Source organism: Talpa occidentalis, unplaced genomic scaffold (genome assembly GCF_014898055.3).
Source record: "Talpa occidentalis isolate TD23 unplaced genomic scaffold, MPIMG_talOcc4v2.1 talOcc4.2, whole genome shotgun sequence".
In the NCBI taxonomy this organism is placed as follows: domain Eukaryota; kingdom Metazoa; phylum Chordata; class Mammalia; order Eulipotyphla; family Talpidae; genus Talpa; species Talpa occidentalis.
In genome coordinates, this window is record NW_023602073.1 from 128,162,764 (window position 1) to 128,179,153 (window position 16,390).

At 40.2% G+C, this 16,390-nt stretch overlaps 1 protein-coding gene across 1 annotated transcript in view; it reads right to left on the reverse strand.

Moving 5' to 3' along the window:
* MOXD1 (monooxygenase DBH like 1) overlaps positions 1 to 9,948 on the reverse strand; it is a 73,975-nt gene extending 64,027 nt beyond the window's left edge. Inside the window, exon 1 of the mRNA XM_037520411.2 lies at positions 9,635 to 9,948. Within this exon, the coding sequence (XP_037376308.1) occupies positions 9,635 to 9,898 (264 nt within the window). The 5' untranslated portion in view covers positions 9,899 to 9,948. The remainder of the gene's footprint in view (positions 1 to 9,634) is intronic.
* Between the last annotated feature and the right edge of the window lie 6,442 nt (positions 9,949 to 16,390).

Here is a 16,390-nt window from a genome sequence, read left to right on the forward strand (position 1 = left end):
TACATAAATAAGTAAATCTTTTTAATAAAGAAATAGAATGTTCCAGCTAATACACATATCCTTAAAAACGTTATTCCTAGAAGAGACCGTCTGCTGTGACTGACCTAGTGCAGAGTGCTATGTCTACATTACTTCCTTTGATGGGAACAATAGAGCTGATAGGTTATATTACATCTCTGTGTTTAACAAGTGTATTATATTTGGCTTAAAGTGAACTAATACTATCTTTTTCATATTAATCCTGATTAAATTCAACTGTACACATTACCTATACAGATAAGTACTACTAATTCAATTGTATTTGTCTATCTTCTACGAGAATGTCATAAGAAATCCTGCTAATTACCCATCTTTAATATGTATCATTTATTTAATCTCAATCTATAAATCCAGCAAGTCAAATGCAATCTTGTCAGTATAATCTGTGTTTATTGAAACCATATTGGCTTCTAGCCATTAACAACTGCGAAGTGTTCATAAACCAATTGCTTAGTTGTTCTCAAATTTTCTCAAAAATTGCTAACATCTCCCCAATCTATTAATTTCCCCAGTCGAAAATGGAGACATTAGTCTTTATGTAATCTTTCAACAATTCTAACATTTCACTAAGTGATTCATTAAAATATTATTTGAATTTGAGTACTTTCAACTGGCCACATGCTCTAAGAGCTTTCTTTACATGCCTGTTTCATTTAATCTTCACAAAAAATCCATGTGTTTGATACCAAGAACCCATTCTTCATAAAGGAAACCGTCACTTAGTTAAGGAGCTTGTTGAGGGCCAAACAAGGACTAAGCAGCAGGATGGGCTGGGATTCACACCAGGTCTAGAAGACTTCCTGCTTGTAACTGCTCAGCAGTTATTCATCAGGTAATTCTTGAGTATCTGCCAAGCAGTTGGAATTGTTCCTGGTGCCTCAGGAGATGTGGCAGCACTGACAGAGTCATCAACTTGTAAATGTCCCATCCATACCCTAATAAACTACTAATTATCCACCACTCCTGCTACTTTTCCTCTTTCTCCCTTCTGCAACTAGCTCTAGGGTATTTCACTGCTTATTAGTAACCCTAGAGAATGGGGAAGAGAAAGAACATCTATTTACATAACTGGAGAAATGCTTGAAAATTTTTCCAATACAAAGGCAGTCCATTTTGTAACTGTTATTTCTAATTTTAAAAATTTAGAGCAGAACACTTCTCTTGGCTTATATATAGACTAAAAATTATCTAGAAACTTCATTTATTTATATTCTTCTGATATCCTGTGACCCTATGTAACATACAAAGTTTTAGGCTCTTTACGGGTAGATATTCCTACAACACAGTTAACAACACACAAAAGATGTGTAGGAAAGGTAAAGACTATAAGGAGAGATTTCTGGTTTGGAATATTTTGAAATCTACCTACACCCATAATTCTTCAATTGCTGCTCTTGTTTCAGCATGTAAATTTGAGAAAATATTTAGAATTATCAATACATTTGTTAAGATTCTTCTCAGAAGTGTTTCCATTCCAGGAAAACCCACTTTGCTTTTCTATTTTAAAAATAATCATAGGAGGTCTCCCAGGTGGCACAGGGGTTAAAATCTCAGCGCTATCAAGCTATATCCAGCCACTGCAGCATGAGTTCAATCCCCAGCCAGGGAGCTGACACACATGGTGCAACAGAACTCTCCTGTCTTGCCCGCTGCTCCCCTCAGCAGTGTATTTCAGTAGATCCACCATTTCAGTAGATCCACCTGTTCTGCTCCCCATTCTGACTCTGATGAATCCTCTTACCCCTACACCTCTGGCCTATACCCCAGTTCTTCTATGCATAAATAAATAATCTTTAATAATAATAATAATATTAAATATCCAAGCATAAGCAAGCCCTTGTTGCAAACATCCAATGGTCACTCTGAGTTGCTCTGTATGGACTCCTGTTTTGCATTCCCATGCCCTCTGCCTGGCACCTTCCAAGCTCCTGTAAGTGGACCACAAAAGCATCACCTGATTCTTATCAAAGAGCCTGATCACATAAGGTCAGTAATTCTGTACATTAGGATCCCCTAGTCAACTTTAAAATATATATTAATGCCTGTATCCACTCACCTCACCTCCCCCCCCCCAAAGATTATGATTTAAATGGTATTAGGGAAAGGGGTTGCCTGAGTATTAGAACTTTTAAAAGACCCCCCAAATGATTCTTATATGCAGAACAATTTGGGAATTTCTGACATAGGAAGAATCTTTCTAAATTCTCATTTCTCCATTAGATGGAGTTCTACCTGCTCTTCCCTGGGCTACAACGTGCCACAGAATATCCATCATGGTCCTTTCCAAAGGGAACCAGAGGCCAAACACCAGGAGGCCTCACTTCTTTACTTCCTTTACTATGCAAGTGGGTTTCAGTGTGTGAACTTTGCAGGGGGAAACAAAAGGCAGTAATTTGGCTTTATCTAAGAATCATATTTCAAAGTTTTAGTTTAAAATTGCCTGAAACATGGAAATCTTCCCCCAATCACATGTGGTATTGTTGACCTAGCTTCTCCAAGTCATTTAGCACCCTAATATTATTGAAAATGAGGTGGGGGGAAACAAAGTATAAGATAAAAACATTCACACCTAGTATTAGAAACTTCTATAAAATCACCAAGTCTCCAGATCAAAGCTCAAAAGACTAGTTGAGCTTACTAAACATCTGTGTAACAATGCCACAGAAACAGAAGAGAGCTCGTGCAGTTCAGACACATTTGAAAAAACATTAATTAAATTTCCTCCAGATAAGCAGTTTCCTATATTCAAGGTCTACTAAGTTCTTTGATGCTCATGCCAGATAACCTTCTTCACAGTATATAGTATTTTGAATTATAGACACTATAATCTCAAAAGATGATCCTTAAGAGTTAGAACACTTGTTTCTCATGTCTTGACTATAAGCATCCTTATCTGAAATAGCCCTAGTTGCCCTTTATCAATCAGCCTATTTTAATTGTCCTGAGAGCCCTCATCACTCTTTTATATTGTCTTGCTAATTTGTTCGCTCATCCCCACCACCAAAATGTGAGCTCCATAATACCACTGATTTCATCTCATTCTGTGCTGTTTTTAGCCTCTAGAACAGTTCACAATCCTTCAGTGGTGTTGGTTGAAGGAATGAATGAGCATTCCAACATCCCCTACCTCTAGGTGAGTACTTCCACATGAAGCAGTTCCGTGCAAGTCACAAATGACTCAAGGACCCTCAAGTTTATAAACATACACACCAAGAGAAATCAGATATTGACCTCATGGGGCTGTTGTTCGAATTCCTGAGATAACAAACCTTAAGGACTTATCATAGTGTATGGCATATATTAGTAACTCAGAAAAATCCTATCATAGAAATGTGTATGTATGACATATATAGTGGAACAAAAGCAGTAAGAGAAACACTATGATTGTATTTTATCAATCTGCTTTAAAATGTATTTTCTTATTCCTTTCACTACTGCAGAAGATATGAATGTTTTTACCACTTGCTTACAGAAGTAAGAACACCAAAAGGGATATTTCAGAGGAAATGAACCCAAGGTACTAATCTACATTGGCCTCCAACAAGGCCTTTACTGTATCTGTAGTTCATTTCTCTCCTGTAAAATTGGAAAGTGAAGGGATTAGGAAATATGAGGAAAATCAACTAAATTCTGAGCTCTCAAGAGCAACCAGTAAATACATGAAACATCAATATTTAACCTACAATAGCAAATACTGTTTAAAGATTTTCTCATAATTTTTGACTGCATTAGATGAATAACAAAGATACCAACAGTACATTAAATTAGGTCTATGCATTATGTGTATAGCACTCAGCTATATAATCCCAACTTTACAGTTAACAAAAATCCCTTTGAAATTATTTTTGTAGGATTCTCTGCTTATGTGCTATAGGTTATCCTTATAGTCAGATTTTTTTTTTTCCTTGTGTCTACTCTAGAATTTAACAAGTTAGAAAGACATAGACTGGGAAGAAGTTCCCTGGATAAACAGTTTTTCTGTTTGGAAATTCTGAATTATATATGTTTAAAAACTACAATAGGGCCTCCCTGGTGGCACAAGGGGTTAAGCATCACACTATGAAGCAATCCACAGCCTCTGCAGCATGAGTTTGATCCCCGGCTGGCCAGGGAGAAACCCACATGGCACAGCAGACCTCTCCTGTCTCACCCACTGCTCCCCTCAGCAGTGTATTTCAGTCAGTCTGCCTGTTCTGTTCCCCACTCTGTCTCTGGTGGATCCTCTCACTCCCCACAATCTCTGGCCTGTACCCCAGTGCTTGTATACATAAATATTAATCAATCTTTAAAAAAATTACAATAAACAGTGTTGTGAGGTATCCACATGCAGGTTTTTCAACAAATGCATCAAACATTTTCAGAAACATGATGCTGTATAATGACTTCATTCCTCTTGCCAACAACTTTACTTCAACAGGGCTCTGTTACAAATGATGAATCAATAAACCACCACTCACTTCTTCTGAAGTGGACTCTTGTCTTTCCCTCCAAGAATATGGAAATATGCCTTTTGCCTGAAGACTTGAAATATGTTTGTCAATTCAGGTGCATTGTTCCTGGGTTCTTAGGTCTGGCCCTGTCCTCAGGCTGGCATTATGAAATCATCTGCCTTGCCAGGGAGAACCACACAGCCAAAGAGTACTATCGTGTGTTCGAGCACCACACTGGGGCATGTGTCTTTATTACTAACGCACAAAGCGTGAAGCGTGGAGGGCTCCTGTCCTCATCTGGAAATTGGGGTTGGAGCGGGGATGAGGGCATAATCTGAAGATTTATAAATATCTCTTAACAAAGCCCCAGCTGAGCTGTGTCAGGCTAGCACACTCTCTTCATCTTTCCCTTACAGCTCTTCAATTTGCTTTCCAAACATTTCTTTGTTGCTGTTGGCTGGGGTGCACTTAAAAGAAGCACATCGTTAACCACAAAGAATGCTCACTGTTTTCTGTGATTTCAAATCAGTTCCAAGCACTTCCTCAGTGAACAGCCCAGCAGCAATTACCCTGCTGCTGAAGACTTACTTCTCATGACAGAAAGGCTTCGGTTTTAGAGCAGCCAACAAGCGAGGTTGTAACAAATGATGACATATGTTTCAGCCTCCATTCACTGGCGATTTATGCCCCCCAAAGGAAGCGTGAATCAATTTTTGTGCAAATTCAACAGGCACATCCGACAATGCTGCTCTCTTCTCTAACTCTCACAAACTAGGCATTCATCAACCCGGATTACTTGCCTCAAATGGGGACTCACAGTTGCTAAGTGGCTCGGTGGGGGTGGGATTCCTCTGTGTCGAAAAGGGGCAAAGTACAAGGAAAGGACAAGAATCCATCAAGGAAGTGAGAGCTGAGTTCATTCATTGAGACAAAATAGTGAAGTTAAAAAAAAAAAAAAACTGCAAAAGGACAGACAGCTTCCAGCCCCAGCCCTAGCAATTCTGTGAGAGACTGTAGAAAGTGGCCTCCAAGGATCCCTGGTAACTTCTCAGGTGCAAAACCATCCAGAACAATTCAGCCCATAGATAACACTGAGACAGGTTTCACTTCGAAATCAAATTTCTCTTTTTTCTTTCCCATTCTGTTCATACCTGGTTCAGGACATTTGCAGAACTATCTCCAGAGGTAGTCAGAGGGCTACAAAATGGGTCCAACAATGCCTACAAAATGGGTCCAACAATTTTCCCCAATGCCTGGTCTCTGGATATAGTTTTAAGATTGGCTACAGCTGTTTTTGAGAGAATGAATTCAAAAGCTGACTTTTCACTCTGCTAGCCTACAAACAAATATCACACTGCCCTCTGGAGGCAGTCTCGTTGGGTCTAACCCTGAATTAGTGATTGGCAACCCCTGTATAAATGGGTTGTGGAGGTTTAGAACTCTTTTTCTAGAGGGCTGTGACAGAGAAGGTGTGCTGAAGGGAATATGAATAGGAATACAGTGGAGAAATTACAAACTGTTCACTAATTTCTGTGAGTGGGGTGTGTGTGCGAGAGAGAAAGAGATGGGGAGGGGAGGGAGACAAACTAAAAGAAGGTGAAAAGTTATCCTTGTCTCCCAGTCTCAGCAGTGTCAAGAGCGAGTAGATAGATGCATGTAGCAGAGAAGTACTCAAGGAAGGCGGGATTGTGGTCAGTGTGGATGAGGGTGGTGGAATCTATTTTCCACCAGTACATTCCAGGAGATACACTACATGATCAAAAGCTGAGTTACAAAGTGCTATCCAGGGTCCAACTGGGCTGCTCAGGATGTTCGCCCTGGACACTCAGTCATTCTGCTGTTAGGAAGCAAACAATTTCCTACAGAGGCCAAGTTCTCACCACAGTACCAGCTCAGTCCAGCCAACAGCCAACACCAACCGCCAGTCAGACAAGTGAGGGAATGAGCCTTCCAATGATTCCATCCATTCACCATGAAGTTGACACCAAATGGAGAGGAAAATCTGTCCCTGGTAAGCTCTACTCAAATTGTTGATTTGTGAACAAAATAAGTGTTTTCACTGTATTAACCCCACTGTGTTCTGGGGTGGTTTGTTATATAACAATACATAACCAAAACAATGGACAAAGTCCCCTCTGACACTGGACCCACTTGTGGCACTGAATAAACTTTGCCTAAAGAGAAATGGAACCCGCCTCCCTAACTTTCATAGATTATTACACTTTGGGTTGATTCTTAACCTTATCTTTTCCTCTTGGCCCCGGATTACATTGTCCAAGGAATATCTCTCAAGTGAAATTGCATGTATATGTATATACATGTCGTGTATACTACCTGGTGCTTTGTGAAAATTTGAATTATGGCCACTATTTAGTAATCAGAAGATTTTATACACAAAGATGCACATGCATTCACACACCTCTAAATTTCTCTTTCCTCAAAAAACAAAACTACTAAAAGATGGGCAATATTTGATTTGCAATTCCACTGGACAGTAATTTGCTCACAAAACTCTGGATTCTTCAGTCCCCTCTACTCAGTTGCATCACATCCTGCCCTTTCCACTCAAGTCCCATTACTCTTTTTTGCTGCCTGGTCTCTATAGATATTTAGGTTTGTGACATCTATTTAGACATAATTCTCTACCTGATTGGTTGGGATTCATTATTATATTATTGCCCAGGATTTACTATCCTACCGAAAGAAGAATTTAATTAGAAAAAGGAAATTCATAATGAAAGAAGAAGAAATATCTAAAAGTCAAGTTTTTAATTAAATAAAAAAGGATGAAATAAACAAAGGGGGAAAAGTAAGGAGAATAGGTGGCTGCGATATCAACTTAAGGTGTGGCATATGGTTTTATGCCATCTCCCACTGTCAAGTTTATTGATACTCCAGAAACCAATGCTTTTTGTTTCATTGTTTCATATAAAGTTTGTTCTCACTGAGAGTATGTTATAAGAAATCCAAAGTCTAGTAGCAGAATCACATACACTGTGATAAGGACCCCTACTTAACTTTTGGTTTAGTTGCTGAGAATACCCTTGACATTCCTCTGTATGAAGAATCTCAAATAGTTTCTAGAGGCATTATTCAATTCCAAGTGTGGGGAAATGGAGCCACACAGCTTAGGTGACCCTGCTGCAACTCATACATTACTTTTTATTAGTAGTCTCTGCTGTTTTCATTTTATTAAAGGGATTTTCAATAAATTCTCTTTCTAATTAGTTGATTTGCATAATTTCATGGTATTTTACAGGTCCTAAAATGTGTAGGATATTTAAGGAAACATAGTACTAAAAGATGTCAGCCAACTAAGAAAATTATTATCCTTCATAAATGAAAATCTGGATTCCACTTCTTCAGGAATAAAAATGAAAGAAGAAATCCTATTTCTTGCTTATTAAATATATTGAAAATCCCTCCATTGCCAGGCTTATCTGCTAGTGGTATATGTTCACTAATGAAGAAAAAGTCTATGGATTAAAATCAATGTGAAGAGCACTTAATTAATTCTTATGCAATCTTTATGAAGAACTACCAGCAATGTGAAAACACTGAAGTTTAACAAAGTCTGTTTGTGGTGGGTCCGGTATGGCATGTTGAAACAGGAGTCTACTCTTGGTTTTTCATTTGATATCAAATTAGTTCAGCTTTCTAGAAACTCTACTCATTTGAAAAACACAATAGTGAGTTATTTTGTAAAGTATGCCTTGTTTTATGACATTACCATAGTAAGATTTTCCAGGCCCCCTTCAACAAAACATGCAAAATAAAAGTACATATTATCTTCCCAATCCTAAAACAAACAAAATGAGTCAAATAGGTATTTAAAAAAGGTATTTTCTAACTCATATCACAGGAGAGTTAAGTTATTCAGCAGGTGAGGCCTGTGTTTGGGGTCAGTTTTTTGGTTTACACATTTAATGTCTGAGATGCTGCAGCAGGAGAAAATTTATACATCAATGGCTTCAGCAGTGTAATCCTCATAAAACTTTATTTTATTGGAGTTGTAGAGTACTTATTTTGGGAGGAAAGGATTTATTTATGAAGAAATAGACAACAGGGTTTTGAACTTTTTATTGTTGTCATTTTCTTTCTAGCCATGTTAAGAGCTCAGTGCCAGAATTAGATTTAAATTTGATAGCATCTCAGTCACAGTGATGTGGAAATTGAACTCGGAAGTCAGGAATAAGATAACTGAGAAATGCACTCTGAAATCCATCCAATACATTGGTTTTAATATCATCAGAGCCTTAACACAATGCCAGAACAACTAGGAGTTTTCATCTGGATGAACTTTCATTTGGGTAAACTTTGCTAAGTCACAAAGAGAGTATATTCACCATGAAGCTATGTCATGTGAAAAGTGTCCAATAGAAAGGTCACGTAAAAGAGATGTCCAGAAAATCTGAACTAATTATTCAGGTCATTTTATATTTTTTTCCTATGCATTAAGGCATATATGAACAGGCAACATCGCTAATCCAGGCTCCTTCAAAGTGAAGCGACAGCAGTCAAAATAGTTTGTTAGCCATGAAAGTAAGTGACAAGTTTTGCCACATTTAATAGGGGGTTTGCCTAGGAACTCTAGGTTTTGCAGATTTCTAACTGTGGCCTCCTAATGGGCTTCCTGGGGAACTTTCATTCATCTCGCAGAGGCGGGAGCTGACACCTGCCCACGCCTGAGGCTGCAAAATGCCCAGGATTGGGGAAGTTCTGAGATGTTCGACTCTACACAGCAGACAGAAAAGTGCTAAAGCTGGACCGACACTAACAGCAGCCCTGCTAGGTCCCCAATGCCGGGAGGTCGCTCTCCCGCCCCACCAAGGGATGAAGGGTGAAGAGAATGCGTGTCAAATGTGTACCTGGGGATCCACTAAGTGGGGCGCTGGAGACTGCAAAGTTCAGAGACAGAAAAGTGCCTGGGGCCACCAGCGCTCAGCTTCCCGAGGGCAAAAGTCCCAGCGGGGCATCGGATGCGAGGAGCCGAATGAAGGGCGCCTTAGGCTCTGGGGGGTGCAGGAGGTGATCGCAAAGGGGAGCGCGTGAAGAGCCGGTGTGGCGGGGCCGCGGGTGGCCGGCGTCCAGCAGCAGCGGCCGAGCGCCCGGGGGTCCGGACCGGACGGGGCTCATCAGGCCGACTCCGGGAGGGAAGCGCTTACCTGCAGGTAGGGCCGCCCGTGGGCCACCCCGCCCACGACGATGTCCGCGGAGGCCATGGCCCCGGTGGGCGAGAAGCCGAAGCCCACGTAGCCGGCCGTGCGCACCTCCAGGCGGAAAGCGAGCCCGCCGCCGCGCGGACCCCAGCTCAGCCAGTACTGGCCGTCGGCGTCCAGGAGGGCGCGATGCGGGTAGGTCGGGTCCGCGCCCCCCACCGTCGCGCCGGGGAGCAGCCCCCCCAGCAGGAGCAGCGACCACCAGCGCATCCTCGAGCGCCTTCTGCCCGCCGGCACCTGGGCTCCCGCCGACTGGCGAGGCGGAGACGCTCGAGGGGCGGGAGGACCAGGACCGCCTTCTCGGTCCGCCGCGCGCCCCGCCCGCCCGCCGGGAGGGGAGGCACCAGCCCTCGCTCCCCGCCCCCGGCCACCCGCCCAGCCCGTCGGGCCCGGGTCCTGCCGGCTCTCGCCCGGTCCCGCCCTGCCGGCCCATCCACCTGCCGCCGCGCGCCCGGCGTGGGTCTCTGCGGCCCGGGCTCGGTGGGGAAGGAAGCGAAGGGCAGCCCTGGATGGAGTGAGAGGAGCAGGCAGAAGGGGAGAAAAGAGGGCCAGGACAGAGCAGAGGGAGAAGGGAGAGGCTAGCGTCTGGGGAGCTAGCGTCTGGGAGGCTAGCGTCTGGGCCCCTGTTGGAGAAGTAGTGGCGGGGCGGGGAGGGGAGGGTTCCCTGGATAATGAGAAACTGGTGAAAGGGGGCAAGAGTAACCCAGCGCAGAAAAGGGGGACTTGAGTCCTGAAACAGTCCTGGGAGTGGCAGAGGAAAAGTGAGAAAAACGCCTATGCAGAGCAAGTGTTCTGCATCTTTCTGTTGGCCCTTGAGTGCCAGGAGCCAGTGTGCCCAGGGAGGGTAGGACTCACCTCCTCCAGTTCACTTCTGTCACCCTTTCTCCCTGAGGGGGACCCCCAAATCTGGGAAAGTCTAGTTGCTGGCAGCAAGAGTCAGCACCCTGATGCTTGCCCTCTGCCTGGTTGTTTCTTGATTTGGTTTGGAGAGGACCAGACTACTTTGCCATCAACAGAGTAGGTCAGGAGTGGAGGATCATTGGAGGGTTAGCTTTATCTTGAAATCCACTCTTCCTGATATTTCAAGTTCTGATCACAGTCATGTTTATCAAAAAATGTTTTTGCCTCTACCTTTGACCATATCTTTGTTTTTATTTTTCATGTAAGGTATTTTTTAAATATCACTTGCCATTGATTTATAAAGCTGTATAAATTTCAAGGGTACAGGGCCTCCCCGGTGGCGCAGTGGTTGAGCGCTGGGTTGCGAAGCTGCCCGCGGCCTCTGCGGCGCTGGTTCGATCCCCGGCTGCTCCCCGGCCACTGGAGGAGGGTCCCACATGGCGTGCAGACCTCTCCTGCCGCCCGCTGCTCCCTTCAGCAGTGTACTTCGGTCCTTCTGCCTGCTCTGCTCCCCGCTCTGGCTCTGGTGAATTCTCTCACCCTCCTGCGCTTCTGACTGTACCCAGTGCATGTATAAACGAACAAACAAACAAATAAATAAATAAAAAACATGCCTCTATAAAAAAAAAAAAATTTCAAGGGTACATATTCACCTCTAAGTGTTTATAAATTCGCCCAATACCAAATCCTTGCCACACTTCAGTCAGATGACATCAACCCCTTCATGGGTGGTGCTTTGGAATCTTTCCCCCAGACCACCCAATGGGAACCCTAACACTTAAGTGTCTGTCTACGTGCTAGTTTTCCTCCAGTAGCCCCTTTAGGTCCAGAACTGCTTCCAGTTTCTCCCAATATCTGAAATATGGACCAGCATGCAATAGGTGCTTAATGAATACTTGTAGGAAAAGTAAATAGATGCATTTCAATATCCTCCTGGAAGAATCTTCTTAACAAAGTTGGACTTCGAGGGGAAAGATTGGCCCCCCAAATGACTAAATGTTCTATGTATTGGAGTTACATTGGGATTGAGGCAAAAATAGAAAAGGCCATATATATATATATATATATATATATATATATATAAAGAAAGTTTTAAATGGTTTTTATTATTTCATTAAGTAAGATCACTGAGTATTAATTTATTACCTTTTATTTGCCTGTTTCCAGTATTCCATCTAAAACAGAGTACTCAAGAAATAGCAAAACTAATAAAATAATATTGAGATTTACTTCATAAACAGATCACTACTAGTATAATTCATACTCAAGAGACCCATTTCGCTTTGACTTGAATTACCCCTGTTAATGAAGACAAAAGAGAAAATTTCATTTAAGTGTGTGCTTCATAAGCTGCCTGAGATACCTAGATCAAAACCAACTCCCTACTCTTTTGCAATGAGAACTCAGTTTCCCAATTTAGGGATTAATTACTGTCTAAGTGCTTGTTTTAAATCTGTAAGGGAAACAGGCAGAAGTCACAGTCCATTAAAAACTTGGGATATTAGGAAGAGAGGAATGAAATCAGTGGTAATCATTCTTTAGCGAACTATTGTTTTTATAAAAATGACATTTGATCCTATTTAAAGGCAAATGCAGAAGAATATGACTAGACAAGAGAACTAAAGAAAAATCACTTGAAATTCCTACATTTAAAAATAACTGTTGTATGCATTATGATAGCTTCATTCCAAAACCTTAGAGAACAGATTTTTGGGGGGTAGGAATTTGCAAAGAAACAGGTAAATTAATTTTGTAAGACTCCACTTGAAATAGAGTGACGCTCAACATGTCAGTTACAGTCACTTTTTAGGTTTCTTCCCTCCACATGTCCTCAAAAGAAACAGAACAGACAAAACTAGAGTTTCAGAGAGATTTTACTTTAGTTCAGAGCACTCAACCAAATTATTCATTCTGAAGATGAATCATTTCCTCACACTTTCCAATCTTTTAAATGTAATGTTTATTTTGCATCTTGACCCACTCTGATACACAGCTTGCAATGAGCCAGTGTGATTGCATTCATGCTGAGTTTCCTCACCTTCAAATCCTCTGCTGAGAAGTTTTATTTATATTTCCACATTTGTCTATTGCAAGGAGGAAAGGAGGAAAGAAAAAGAAGGCCCAAGGGACACTAAAAGCCAATGCAAAGTTACTTATATGATCTAGGATTGTGTGAAATAGGTTTTTATTTAAATATGGCAATTTTGTAATTTTTCTGGCTACTCATATGTAAGGTACAACAATAACACTAAATATTTATAAAGATCCTGTCTTCCAGGGAGCACAAAGAAAAATATTTTTATAAGAGATTCTAGCAGTTCTCCAACATTCAAATGGGGCATAAAATGAAGTACTTTCTCACCTTTGTCTATTAACTAAGCCTCTTGTGTGTCTAGCTAGGAGTCAGCGAAGGTTGGTCACTGGTTAAACTAAATAATGAGTCAGTAGTGGCAAAAAAAGCCAAAAATTAACTTTGGTTTCTTTCTTATTTTTAACTACATAATTTCTCTAACTCTCACCTCATCTCAACAACAAAAAAAATTTAATAATTTTAAAGCCACTAGTTCATCACTGTGAAATATTCTTTCAGCAGGGCTGATATTTTTCATGTATGCAAGATGTTCTTCATTTAATAATGGATGGTACTAACGATGGTGCAATGTGGGTGAAGATAAGGACATAATGCACTTACTTTTATTACCAGGAAGATGAAATGGGCTTAATTGAGTTCTTAGGTTTACTTTGAAACTGAGTGCCAGCGGCCATTGAAAATCACTCTTAGGTATTTCCATATAAAAATAACAGCAAGCAGACCAATTTCTCTGTACAAAACCTATATTATAGCATTATCTATAAAGTATGCTCTGAAATAACACTATTTCAACTTAAAAAAAAGTCATGAAAAAAATACTTTTTTTAATCACTAATGATCCTCTGTTCAAATTTCCTTTTAAAGAGAATTATTTATATCAATAATATGGTAGGGGAGAAATTACTTAAAGCGCTTGGTCTTGGTCTATATTTTGTAAAGCAATGTTTACAAAGTCGCTTAGATTTTGATGAGAGCAAAAGTTTCCTAAATTACGTTCTTTATCAAAATGATGTTTATTTAGCTTACAAAAAATAACTGTATCCTCACATTTTGACAAATTTCTCTTCTATAGGGATGAAGCAATGGAAGTCCGTGAAGATGAGAGGAGAAATTAATAGTAAAATATGCTGATTTAGTCCTAGGCTTGTTAGCCTTGGAAGCAAACTTGAGTTCCCTCTGGTTCATGCTCTTATCTTGAAGCTAGGGAAAGTACATCTTAGAGAGAAGAGTGTTGTTAAAAGTCACAAATTTTATTTACTTTTTTAAAAAGATTTATTTTTATTTATTTATGCATATAAGAACTGGGGTGTAGGCCAGAGGTGGGGTGGGGAGGGTATGAGAGGATTCACCAGAGACAGAGTGGGGAGCAGAACAGGCAGATCTACTGAAATCACTTCTGAGGGGAGCAGTGGGTGGAACACAGAGGTCTGCTGTGCCATGTGGGTCAGCTCCCTGGCCAGGGATCCAACTCCTGCTGCAGTGACTGCCTATAGCTTCTTAGTGCTGAGGTTTAACCACTTGCGCCACCCGGGAGGCTCAGGTTACAATTTTTAAATAGACAGAAGCGTGAAAGTTGGTTGTCTGACAAAATTAACAGCAATGTCTGGCTCTTTCCAGATCCTCCACTTGACAGTTACTCTTTAGATGACTCATGTGCACCACTGGTGTTGGTTTTGCCAAGTTTGAACTTCCCTAAACATGTTGGGAGAATGAGTAGAGAGGAAGAAGTCATTGTGAATACAGCGACATTCCCCCCAAGATACTCCCTTACTGGCTACACCATCAATTTGGCATTTAAATGCATGTGATTCTACGTGCTTATTCTTCTATGGTCATCAGCTTAAAGTGATGAGCAATGAGTGATGAGCAAGCAGCATCAATTCAAAACTGAATATGAATTTAGCTCCACACTGAGAATGATGAGATGATTCAGTATTACTTGATTCTGAAATTCTACATGTGCTTTTGGGAAAAATTTAAAGAAATCTGTACTATAATGAAAAAAAATAAGGAAGAAATACAAATATAAAAATTTAATTATCCAAAAACTTAATTGAAGTCATTACAATCATTTCCACACCTAATAAAAAAAAAAAGTTTCCTTTAAATGAAAAAAAAAATGTTAGCAATCATTTTACGTATGAAAAATGCAGATATAAGATATAATCAGGTAATGAGTGTTAAGGCTTTGAAGCTCTCTAATCAATACTTAGTCTCATTCTTTTGGAAATTCCCACATTAAAAACCCAAATTAGAAGTTAAATAAATTAAAGATTTTAACTTAAAAATCAAAGATGACTTTAGCCTTGCATAAATGCAATTTGGTCTTCAAAAGTCATTTTTTCCTTTACTTGATAATTAAACAAAAGATTGCAAATTTTAAAGGAGCTGATCAGATTGACTATCAACACTGTAAATGACCAGAAATTTTCTGTCACCTCACTTAACAGCAGAGTTTACCAAACAGAGCCTTTCAAAACCCCAGGCCATTACAAAATTAGCCTTCAGAGTGAAACTATCAATAATAAGAGGACCCAGAAGGTTGTGACCAGAAGGTGATTTCTAGAAAGCCCTAAACTTGAGAATATCACTATATTAACAATGCCTCTTCCTCTCCACTCTTTACCTTTCCAACATGTTTATGGAAGCAATATTTGGTAAAACCAATTCCAACAGTGAGATTAAGACACCGAAAAAATAAAGAATGATTGCTAAGGATGTAAAATGAGTCACATATTGTTAGTTTTTAGGAGTAAAGCCATTATAGTAGCGATAATGAGAAATCACAATAATAATAATACATTTATTGAGTGCTGCAGATATGGTACATGAATTGTCTCCTTTAATCTTCGTAGTAGCTCTATGAGGTCAGTAGTGTCTTCCCCCACTGGAGGAAAATAAGGAGAAAAGGTTGCTTTTTAATTTATTTAAGGTCAAAGATAATAGAAGCTTCTCTTAATTTTGAAAGAAGAAATTTCTTATAATATTACATGTTTATTAATACCATAAATTTATATATTTTAGAAAGTTTTTATATCTCATGTCGAACAGCTCTATTGGTATTTATATTGACTGCACATAAAATTAAAAGCCACAGGATCACAATTTGTTACAGATGTTTGGAACTTTCCTTGACACAAGTTTTTAAAACTTCTTGTGGTTACTGAGTTCTCAGAGGGGTGGTTATATTCTGAAATTGATTATACGGCAATGAGACATATAAAATTTAATGTTTAAAAAGGAATTCATGGTGGAAGACATAATATAGAGGGGAAATGAGTTTAAGTGAAATCGAATCAAGTGATAAAATGAATTTCTACACACACACACACATAATTACAGTCCTTCAATTATTTCTGTTAGGGCAAATGGTAATTATTTTTTTAAAGATGTATTTATTTATGCATACGAGAACTGTGGTATAGGCCAAAAATGCAGGGATGGTAGTGGTGAGAGGATTCACCAGAGACAGAGTGGGGAACAGAACAGGCAGACTGACTGAAATACACTGCTGAGGGGAGCAGTGGGCAAGTCAGGAGAGGTGTGCTCTGCCATGTGGGTAGCTCCCTGGTGGGCCAGGGTTTGAACTCATGCTGCAGAGGCTGCAGATAGCTTCACAGTGCTGTGCTTAATCCCTTGTGCCACCAGGGAGGCCCGCAAATGGTAATTATTATTCTATTTTTCTCCTTTTTCAGATTTTAGCAAAAAGA